At 39.6% G+C, this 12,216-nt stretch overlaps 1 protein-coding gene across 1 annotated transcript; it reads left to right on the plus strand.

Annotated features, from left to right (window-relative positions):
• The first annotated feature begins 258 nt into the window (after window positions 1-258).
• On the plus strand, window positions 259-1,335 carry LOC133833973 (early nodulin-75-like). Its single transcript, XM_062263532.1, has 2 exons — window positions 259-276; window positions 325-1,335. The coding sequence occupies exon 2, from the start codon at window positions 331-333 to the stop codon at window positions 1,201-1,203; it is 873 nt and encodes a 290-aa protein (XP_062119516.1). The 5' UTR covers window positions 259-276; window positions 325-330; the 3' UTR covers window positions 1,204-1,335.
• Window positions 1,336-12,216: the final 10,881 nt, after the last annotated feature.

A 12,216-nucleotide genomic window follows, 5' to 3' on the forward strand; every position in this document is an offset into this window, starting at 1 on the left:
TTGAGCGAAAGATTTTTGGCTCGTTCCGCTAAAAATCAAGCAAACAGAAGACAAATGAAGTATGTAACAACACAAGGCACAAAGTCGTTGGCAGCTAAGCGTCACCAATATGTAAGTGAAGATGTTAATTTAATTTTATAAAATGACACATTCTGAAACATTTTGTTTACATTTTTATAGGAGAACCCGGATGTGCATGTTGTTGATACTTGGAGGGATGCTCATATGAGAAAATCGACAAAATCTTTTGTCAACGAGGCAGCTCAACAAGATTATGTAAGTGAATAGTATTGTTTTCTTGTTTATAATGTTATCTTTATATAGGAAAAAATGGCGGCTGAGGTTGAGAGGTCACAGAATGAGAGGCAAAGTCAACAGCAGAGTGAGGCATCTCTAAATGTATCTGGTGTTGATTCGTCCCCGGTCGATCAATACGAGATACTAAGTAAAGTACTCGGGGAGAGATCTGACTACCAAAGAGGAGTGGGTTATAGGGCGAAAGGGAAGGCAAAAAAGACATTCTCTAGCTCTACAGATCAAAGTCAGTCCCAAGCAAATACTGCTGCTTCGCCTAATGAAGATATGAGAGTTATGGCTTTGCTGGTGAAGGCAATTCGTGAGACGTTTGAGACTTCGACAACTGTGCATCCCAGTAAAATGTATAACCCAATGTTTGACAGTTTTCTGCAGAGGCATTTGCCACCACAATCCGAAGGTGGTTCGTCTTCTCAGTCTCCTTCACAGCAGTATCAGCCTCCTTCACAGCAGTATCAGCCTCCTTCACATCAGCAGTATCAGCCTCCTTCACAGCAGCAGTTCCAGCCTCCTTCACAGTATCCGCCGCAGCAACTGTACCAGCCTCATCCAATGTATCCGCCACATATGTCGTCGCAACAACCTCCTCAGTATCAAAACCAATACATTTTTGGACCCCATTCCCAGTCTCCTCCACAATATTTTAGTTTTACCGATTTTCCAGGAGGATCGATGCAGCCTCCGCCACAGCCACAGCCTCGAGAACTATTTGGGGACCTCACGCTCGGACGATCATCACAACCACCTTATATTCCTTCACCGCCACCGCCACGGCCGCCACAGCCACCGCCACCGCCACCGCCATCGTCACAGCCGTCGTCCTCACAGCCAGACCAAAATGTTGAAGATGAGGACAATTTCAATATTAATCTTAATGACTTTCTTTAGTTACTAGTTTATATATTTGGACTGAATTAATACTTTATTTATTTTTAATGACTATAGTGATATTTACTAGGTTGATAAATATTAAAACTATTTATATTAATTTTAATGTTATTTATGTTTAAATTAATTAAATGTTTATTTTTATTAAATTATATTATAAATTATTTTTAAAAATAATTAAATTTAATAAATAATAATTTATTAATTTATTTAAAATTTAATTTAAAAAAATTATAAATACAATAATAGCGGCGAACCCCGGGGCTAATATTAATGCCTCGGACATAGTTATTAGCGGCGGGTTCCGCCGCTAATGTCCTCTGCTAATAATTGCTTATTAGCGGCGGGTGTGTTAGTCCGCCGCTAATAATCATTATTAGCGACACTTTTTTAGGCGCGGGGTATTAGCGGTGGAGGCCCGCCGCTAAAGTGTATTAGCGGCGGATGTGGCATTTATTAGCGGCGGAGTCCCTCGCCGCTAATAATGGAATTTGTTGTAGTGAGTGTCCTAAAAACTCTATAAATATTTTTAAGGACTTGCATTTATGTGTGTGTCCTAAAAAAGTGTCCCATAAAGAGTATTTTGTAGTAGTGAATGTTTCACGTTTGTTATAAATAATCAGAGATATATGTAATGTGAGTAATTATTTATAAAAGAAAATGAAGTATTTTTTTTTACTATTTGAGTCCATATTTGACTACATATATCTCTAGGATGGTTGAACTCCTATAAGCACCACTTTTCTTTAGACTTGTTGGTAAATGTATGAATTTCGAAGTTAGTAAAATTCAAAATATTGAATACCCATTATTTACTAACCTTTAATTCTATCTATAGATAACCTTATCTCTGATGCAAAAATGTAAGTAATCATTTTTAATAACACATCCTTTAGTCCTAGTTTTAACATGCATGGCATCATGAGTGACATTATTTTGGAAGTTAATATAGGTTAAATTATTAATACCATTTTTAACAATATTTATAAAATGAATTGAGTGATGTTTTTGAAAAATGCAAGGATTATCTTAATGATACAAGTTTGCAAGGATTATCTTGAGAAACTTGCAACGTATATAAAAAGTATTTTTAGAATTTTAAAACAAGCTGAAGACTGAAACTTGGAACATAATAAGTATTTTATAATTCTAAAACAAAACCCTACCTAAACTTAAATAACATGTTCCTACAGCTTCTAAAAGTGAACTTATCTTTGTTTTTTAATAAGATTTTATATTCAATTTTGACTAGCTTTCTTAGATTTATTGTGAACTTTGAAAGGAAATTAAAAAATGAATGTTTGAGAATCAATTCACTATGTACTAATATTCACATTAACCATATTAGATATAAAATATAGAAATAAAACTGGGAGCTATTAGTGGTGATCGAGTGTTTTTTCTAATTTTAAGAGGTGTTTGTTTTGAATAGTTGAGTTGCCTTAGAAAGTGTAGATGTGCTTAGGATGGAGGTAATATGAAACTTTTGTGTACAAAAGGGTTCACTTTACCCTTAAAATACATGTAGGGCTCACACAAATTATTAACTTTACTCCCTTAAAATTTGAACCAAACATAGGAAGGGATTTAGATTCTCATTCCCACCTTTACTTTACCTCATACCAAACACCCCCTTAGAGTCAATGTATGCACAATCTAGATGAAGGAGAATCATCTCCTTACACTCTATGAAGTCATCACTCCTAAGTTTAATATCAAAAAACATTCAGGGTTGTGACTTGTGATGCTGCATGAATATAATTACATGCTCATCAATCTAGTATTTTGAAATTGAATAAAAAATCATATGAAGATTGAATCTAATTCTATTAGAAATTACTTGTGGGTGAAATTTTTAATTTAATAATATTCTATGTACTTTTATGATAGATTTATTAAATTTAATGAAAATCTTAAGGTTTGAACTTTATGATAAAACTATAAATTAAGATAATTAATTTTAATATATTATCCTAATTAATTATATAACATAATAAAATTTATGTGGAATAAAATCACTATGTCTACATAATTAATTATAATGTGATCTTAACCCACTGAATATATAATTAAAGATGATGTGGCTACTCTTTGATTATTTAATTTATATGGATCACTGGATATTATGTTTTATGCTAATTTATACTTGAAAACAATTATGCAGTAACATAATAGGCAATCACTAAGAGTGCTTCGATCGAGTAAAGTAGTCATCCAAAGATCATTAAAAATCATTCCTCAAACAAAGCATTGTCCCAGTTTCATGTTTTCCTATGTTAACCAAAAAATTGTTTATGAATTATTTATAACTTAATTATTCACGCTAAATAACTATTTAAATTTATTTTTGAATATATTATGAAGCTTAATGTGCTAAATAATATTTAATTAAACTATATGTTAAAATTATAATGGTAATTTATTTAGCATATAAACTATAATTAGTGTGTAAAATTTTCATGCAATATGTAACTATAATATATAATTTTATTTAACTAATGATGTTGTGATTAGTCTCTAATTAGATAAAATTATATATTATATCACTTATACACATTTCTTTATGGTTAAAATTTTAAAAGTTTTATGAGTATATTACTATATTGCAAAAATTAATTATTGGGTAAGTAACCATTTGGTATCCATGTTTTTGTAAAGTATCATTTTGGTATCTTGTGTTTACAATAATACTTATGTGGTACTCTGTATTTTGAAATCGTACATATTTGGTACCATAAACTCAAATTTAATTAATAAAATTTTACCAATTTAATCAAACTGCTATGAGTTCCAAATTCAAATTTAATTACTTAATTACATATAACTCATGGAAGTTTGGTCATATTGACAAAATTTATTAATCAAATCTGAGTCTAAGATACCAAATATCTATGATTTAAAAATACAATGTAATTGATTAGTGCTCAAAAATATCATTTTATTAGTTTTAAAGTTTAAAATTAATTAAGTTTTAATTAATATTTTCATGGATTTACTATTATATATTTTATATTTTAAAATATTAATTTTAATTTAAATTGTGTTTAATTTTCAGGAAATAAAATGTATTTTTGACACAAAGAAAAAGAAAGAAGAAAGAAATAATGAAAATTGAAGAAATCATGAAGAAAATGGCATTTTTGACAAAATTAGGCCCAAAACGGCCCAGGCCCAAAGTCATCAACAAGTGTCCACATGCTGCCACGTGGCAGCAGGCCATTTGTCCAGCAAAGCTGCTCCCAGCCACCCACTTGACGAAGCCGAGCTGCGAGTCGTCCCATCAGCTACCCACCTGACGCACGCCTACACGACTGACGGGCCTGATGCCACACCTGCCACGCCTCCCTGCCGAGCCAAAGAAAAGGCGCCACGTCGCCTTGCTGTCTCCCACTCCACTAGCAACATTTTTCCTTAGTCAATCCGAGGCCGACACGTGTCCCACTTGTCCCTTTTTCCATCAGAGTTTGAAGCCACTTTCTCCAATTCCTAATGCACGTAAATATAGATTTTGGGTCCAATTTTCACTATAAATAAGAGGACCAAATGTAGGGAAAATCATGAGATTTTTTAGAGTGGAAAAATACACTTTTTTAGTTCATTGCTTTTCTTATTTCTAGCTTAGTTTTACTTGTTTTAGGTGACAAAAATGAGTGAACTATTTTAGAAATATTGGTGAGGTTAGAGTGTAGTTTTTGTACTTCTTATTCTCAATAGTGATGTTGACGCCGTTTTTCGTCAACAGTGAAATAAGAGCACGAAAACAATAAGCAGTTATGGCCAATAAAAATATGATAACACAAATGAGATTTTTTACGTGGTTCAGCAGTTAACTCTGCCTAGTCCACGAGTCCTTGTTATTAAACTTAAGTTGATCTCTGAAAATTCTTCAAGGATGAATTTCCCAGAGTTTTCTCTCAAGATTACAAAAGTTCGGTCCTTACAATGGTACATGACCTCTCTATTTATAGAGGAGGTTTCAGAATACTATCCCACATATTTCGGGAAGTTATTCTTTATATGCAAATAAATTTAATGGCATTCAAAGCCTGCAATCCTATATACAAGGAAACGTCCCCTGAAGATCAGGGGGCGTATAACTGAACAATTAACATCCCTTGATTATAAGGGATTTATAGCAATCAATGTAGACCGCGTCTCTCATTGATGATTCACTAAGATATTCAAAGTTATTATCTTATATCGCCAAGGCCCTATTCACCCAGGTCTCTTATTGACTTTTGAGCTATAGCATCTTCCCGAGACCACATGACTTCGAGCTCATACGTGTGTCAGGCTCGGAACCCTAATCCGAGGCCATCCCGAGAACATACGTACTTCGGGGTCTGTCTTTTGAGCTTGTGAGGATCTCGAGGCTACCATCTTCGAAGTCGTCTCTCCTTCGTAGGCTTGATGCCTAGACTTCGGACATGTTCCAGATATTACGAGTCCATTCATTACGAATCCAGCTTTCGAGGTCACAATTCTTATGGCTCGAAATCTGGGTGTAACATTTTGCCCCCTCAAAAGTATTTGTTCGAATCCTATGAGAAGGAAACTTTTGAACTAATTTCTTCGGGAACCGCACCGTCACATACTTGAAAATGGACACGTGTCAGTTGGGTATTGCTCATTCAAGGTACTCGAGTACCTTAGAAATCTGCCCACGATCGTTCGTCTACCACCTTTCTGGTACCATCATGTCATCAATCCCTATCCGTTGGATTTTATAAGGATTCTGTTCAATGGCTCAGATTAATCCTCTTTTACCATCTATATATAAGACCCCAGTCATCATCTTCCTTTTATTTTGCACTCATTAGAAGAAAGAAAAGAGGCAAAACCAGAAACTATCCCTGAGAACTTTTTGCTTGTGCATGTTCTCTCAGCCGAAGAAACAAAGGACCGCCAGTTTGTTTGAGACCGTGAGCTCATACCTGCAGCCTCTCCTTTAATCAACAATTTCTCTGCAATCGCCATCATTGTGTAAGTATCTGATTATCTTTTTATTTTCCATTATGCCAGTTTTTGTCTATGTTGTTCTTCTTAGTTCTGGGAATGCACTAGTTTATTTTCTTAGTATGATACGCTAGGAAACTTTTAACCAATAGGCCTTCACGTTTAAGTCTCCATGCTAGGTTTAAATCACTGGTTCCAAATCTAGTTTTGGTGTAGAACAAGGTATCTTTTTTCTGGGTTTCAAAATTTTAAAAGACATATCTTGCACACCAAGATATCGGGTATAAAATCTTGGTTTTAAAGAATGAACGATACCCAAGATTACCATTTCTGAATAACCGTCACCCTTTTTTCCTGATATTTCGGGATTTTCAAAAAAATTTATCCACTCCCCTCCTTTTCTTTGTAGAGTACACGTTCCGACTCTTTAATTGGGTTTTTAGTATCGAGCTCGTTTTGTATCCAAGCATTCTTCGAGCTTGTCTTGTCAAGCTCGCATTTCTTGAACCCTTGCATGCATGGCCCTCACCATTTTTTCTTTCTCACTAGATGTCACAGAATCTAGAAAGACGGTGGGGGTCGTTGCTAGCAATCCCTTACTCGCCAAAAACCCCGAGCCCAGAGTCGCTGTTTGCTCGGAATCAACGTCTGATTCGCGAATACGACCTCGCGCGCGAACAGGAGGAGACCCGAGCTCATTATTGCCGCCAAATCGTTGAGGTCATAGAAAGGAAGAGGAGAACCCTTCGAGAGGCCCTTTATCCAAAATCTGATTCGGGACCCAGGCCGATCCCCCTCGACCCTAAGTTAAAAGTGACCATTGCATACAGTCCGGGAGAGCTCCAATTCTCGCTGATGGGGGAGCCTTCTACTTCACAACCGAGGAGGGAATTCTTTGAGGCCGAGCACTACTGGAGCTCGGTCACCTTGATAAATCAGGTAACTGATATCCTGGCCTTCCATGGTCTCAGGTTGTCAAGCTCCTTAAGGTGTCGAGCTCCAACCTCTAGTGAACGAAGCTACTATGCTTCAGGGAATGGAAACCCTGACAACAGGCTGAGGTATGCGGCATGGAGCCAGGAGCAAATGAAGGCAGGAGCGCTACTTCCTTTGAAGTCTTTCTTCAAGGACTTCACGGACTTTGTTGGGTTGGCCCTGTTCCAGCTCAACACTAATTCTTACAGGGTTCTGTCTGCCCTGAGGTCATTGTTCCACGAATTGAAGTGGAAAGGACCTTCACCCCAAGAGATTTTGTATCTCTTCTGTCTGAAAAGCAACCCCTCCCAAGCTCGAGGAGGAGACAGCTTCTACTATCTCTCGAGCTACCCCAAAGAGAAAAAGGTGTTTGAGGACCTTCCTAACCATCCACCTGACTTTAAGAAAGCCTTCTTCTAGACAGATGGCTTGTCCCCGTCTCGATGCAACTCATTCAGACGGATTCGTAAGTACTCCAACCTCTTTATCTCTGTGCTCGGGCTTTTGTTTGTAGGTTTGTACTTAGTTAAAATGTATCTTATTTTCCAGCCAATTTTCACCGTCATACTCCCGACGACGCGATGAAGGAGCATAGAGAGACTCTGCTCCAACTCCCTTATGGAAGGAGGTCTCTCTCATACCTTTTGCATGAGAGTAAGCTTCGAGCTTGCAGGCTTTTGGGAGATGGCCAGTCCACCTCAGATTGGTTCAACAAAAAATACGAACACTGGGAGCTCGTGCCTTTGCCTGCAGGCATCCTCCCTCCAAGGAGAGAGGTAAGGCCCCCGCCTCCAGCTCGCCGAAGAAGCCCGCCATCGGGGAACGAGGCTAACGATGAAGCCTCGAGCTCGGACTCGGATGATCAAGGTAAAGTCATCCTTAGCTCAAAAATGTGGTCCCCCACCTTATTAAAACACAAACCCGATAGGTTAGTCTTATGCCCGGATGACAGGGACCACTTCTATATATGGACTGGGGTAGATGACTGAGTTCATAGGTTTGATAGTTGGCTCGGGAAGTATGACACTATGTACAGTCTGAATGAGGTGTGGGACGGGATAGCCGTCCAATATGGGACCAATGACTATAGGGACCTCTCGAGGTTGACGTCCACCTATAGGGAGGGTACTCCCCCCGCCTCTTCTGAAGATGGGGGAATTTCATGGTCTCCGAGCTCGAGCTCGGGGGAGAGTTCCAGTTAGGTTTCTTCTATCATTACTTTGTATATCTACGCGACGCTGAATCACATTATATACTTTTTCTTTTTTTGTTACGACTCACATTGTGGCATGACTGTGTAGGCAAGATGGATTCCGACCTTGACAACATCCTCGAGAGTGGCGGTGCCAAGAGGAGCAAGCGTCCCAGGGGGGGGGGTCGCGAAAGGTCGACCGGCCTGCCAAAGTCCCCAAGAGGTCTGAGAAAACACCTCCTCCCCCAGCTCTGCCTGTCACGAGCTCCATCGTGGCACCGACTTCGCAGGTCGGTGCCTCCGTTATGGCCGAGCCCCAACTTCCTGTAGTGGTCCTGCCGACACTTGGTCCACCTCCCAGAAAGTCTCCTGCTTCTCGAACTCACAAGCTGTCAGTTTCTACTCACGTTGAGGAGTATGTAATTGACAATGCGGCTGGATCCCATGGGTCTATGCTGGGCTCAGATGTTATGTCTCGAATCGGCTAGAGCTTTAGCAGTTTCGACGCTCCTCACTGGCAATTTTTGAACAATGCCCGAGACTGCACTGCCCTCTACGAGAAGAGTGTCGAGCTTGCCGCCGTGGTAAATTTTCTTCTACTTCTTAGTTATATTTATCGACAGTTCTGGTGTCAATGACGATTTTATCTTTTGTCAGACTCTTGCTGTTACTACCCAGCTCAACTATAAGTTGAACAATGAGATCCATTCGAGCAAGTCTTATGCTCAGGAGGCAAAGGATCTTAAACTCAAAGCAAGTGATGACATGAAGGCAGCAAACGTAAAGCTTGAGGTAGGAGCCTAGGAGCTTACGGCCAAGGCATCCGAGCTTGAGAAGCTGAATGCTAGGCTCGCGAAGCTTGAGAAGGAGAATGCCAGGCTCGCGAAGCTTGAGAAGGAGAACACTCGGCTCCAAGAGGCTAACAAAAAGCTCGAAGAAGACCGGGCCGCCACTTTTGATATAATTGAGGGTGAAAAGGCTCACCTCCTTGTTGAGTATAAAGAGAGAATGTGGGCCAATAACGAAGACCTCGATACCAGCTTCCTAGGTCCTCATGAGGCGAAGCTTCTAGATGAGTGGAATGCTCAGCTTGAGGCTGAAGAGGCTGCTCGGGAGGCCGCCTCCGAGGGTGCTCAGAAGGATAGTCATGCTATTCGTCCTGAGGGGTCTGATGCTGCTGACACTGAGAAGGCCAAGGAAGGTGCTTCTTCTTGAATCTGATTTCGGGGGAAATCTCATCTTGGGGCTGCGTCCCCTTATTTTTGTAATTACTTTAATTTATGCCCGTATGGCTGATACAACAATTTTTTTTAATATTTTAATACGTATGCTTTACATTTCTTGGTTAGAAATATTTTGCACATTTTATATTAAAGAATCTTATATGTTTATTTAATCGTACAAACATAGTTTGGATTTAGGCTCGAGATTCAATGCATTCATGCATCGTTTACTCGAATTATCCGCTTCCGATCTCGTTATTTATCAAGGTCGGATATTACTTTAACCATGAACTCGAAAGTACTTGTATGGTGTGTAATGCAAACGGTCTAGTTATATCTTATTGCTTAGTTACTTTTTCTCGTCCTCGGTTATTTCTCCGCGGTTATGAGTTCAAAACTATCTTTCCATACGATATTCCAGCCTCGATCTTGACTTATCTCGAAGTAGGTTTAGGTTCCAACTTATTGTCGATTAGTTTTAGCTAGTTTGTTCCAAACCTATTAAGGTCGTGTTTGGTTTGTAATCCATACACTTATATTTTTAATCTAGTTCGCATGTTTGGTTATATCCAAACATTTTTATCTTTTGATAATTTGGTTACGTCCAAACTATCTAAGCTCGCGCATCTAGTTACATCCAAATACTTGTATGTTTTTGATAATTCGGTTATGTCCAAACTATCCAAGCTCGCGCATCTGGTTACATCCAAATACTTGTGTGTTTTTTATAATTCGGTTATGTCCAAATTATCCAAGCTCGCGCATCTGGTTATATCCAAACACTTGCATGTATTTCATACATGTTATTTTATTTTTCAAGCTGATGGTATATATGCCAATGATGCCCCCTTAATATCCTATGAGTGTGACCATAGGTTATTAAATTAAGAGAGATTGCAAAAATAAATAGAGATATAACATATTGAACAAAATAGATCTTTATTTGATGGAATTCAAAAGTAGACAAATTATTACAGATAAACAATCATGGTTACAGGCAACACTCTTCCCGTACTATTGGTAGTAAGGTCTTAGGTGTTCGCCATTCCATGCACGCGGTACCAGGCTCCCATCCAATCTCGCTAGTTTGTAAACACTGGGCCGGATGACTGACTCTATCTGGTATGGTCCTTCCCAATTTGGCCCGAGCACACCAGCTGCTGGATCTCGTATTGCCAAAAGTACGCGTCTTAACACCAAGTCTCCCACACTGAACTTTTGATCTCGTACCCTCTTGTTGAAGTACCTGGTGGCTCGTTGCTGGTAGGCAGCGTTCCTCAACTGAGCTTCGTTTCTTTTTTCTTCAATCAAGTCTAAGGTTTCTTCGAGCTGAGTATGGTTCGAGCTTTGGTCATAAATGTGAGTTCGAATTTTAGGGATTTCAACCTCGATAGGCAACATAGCCTCACATCCGTATGCCAGAGAGAATGGGGTATGTCCTGTTGATGTTCGAGCTGTGGTCTTATACCCCCATAGGACTTGGGGTAACTCTTCGAGCCATCGTCCTTTTGCTTCCTCCAACTTTTTCTTAAGTGAACTCTTGAGAGTTTTGTTTACAGCTTCGACCTGGCCATTCGCCTGAGGATGAGCTATAGACGAAAAACTCTTTATTATTCCATTCTTCTCACAAAAGTTGGTAAACAAGTCGCTATCGAACTGGGTTCCGTTGTCGGATACAATTTTCCTCGGCATACCATATCGGCATACGATGTTTTTTACCACGAAGTCAAGGACCTTTTTGGAAGTTATTGTTGCCAACGGTTCAGCCTCCGTCCACTTTGTGAAGTAATCCACAACGACTATAGCATATTTCACACCGCCCTTGCCAGTTGGGAGAGAGCCTATGAGATCGATTCCCCATACCGCGAATGGCCATGGGGATGTCAACATAGTCAGCTCGGATGTTGGAGCTCGAGGAATCGTGGTGAATCTCTGGCATTTGTCGCATTTCTTCACGTACTCGAAAGAATCCGATTTAATGGTAGGCCAGAAATATCCTTGGCGTATGATTTTCTTGGACAGGCTATGCCCCCCGGTATGGTCTCCACAGAACCCTTCATGAATTTCTTCGATGATTTTCTTGGCTTCGGGTGGAGTTACGCACCGTAGTAATGGCATGGAATACCCCCTTCTATATAGCTTTCCGTCCAACATGGTGTAACGGGGAAGCTGATACATTAACTTTCGAGCCTAGTTCCGGTATTTTGGAAGGACGCCGGTCTCGAGATATTCAACTATCGGGGTCATCCAGGTAGGCTCAGATTCAATCATACACACGTCTTCCTCCTCTGGCTCGTTAATGCTAGGTGCCGAGAGGTGATCTATGGGCACAACATTTAGTTCATCATTCTCAGTGGAGGTGGCGAGCCGAGCTAAGGCTTCTTCATTTGAGTTCCGCTTTCGGGGAACCTGTTCGATCGCATAAAATTTGAAATGCTCCAATGCATATTTTGCCTTTTCTAAATAAGCTGCCATCCTCGTGCCACGAGCTTAGTATTCTCCCAAGATTTGATTAACCACGAGCTGGGAGTCGCTGTAGCAATGTATTGCTTTAGCTTTGAGCTCCTTGGCTATGCGAAGTTCCGCCAGTAAAGCCTCGTATTCGGCCTCATTATTCGACGCTTTGAAGTCAAATCTTAAGGCATAATGAAATCTGCTTCCTGCGGG

Source organism: Humulus lupulus, chromosome 5, assembly GCF_963169125.1.
Source record: "Humulus lupulus chromosome 5, drHumLupu1.1, whole genome shotgun sequence".
NCBI lineage: Eukaryota > Viridiplantae > Streptophyta > Magnoliopsida > Rosales > Cannabaceae > Humulus > Humulus lupulus.

Bases quoted from the DNA above. Each gene is read 5' to 3' on its own strand.
- LOC133833973 (XM_062263532.1), top strand. From the start codon at position 331: ATGGCGGCTGAGGTTGAGAGGTCACAGAATGAGAGGCAAAGTCAACAG.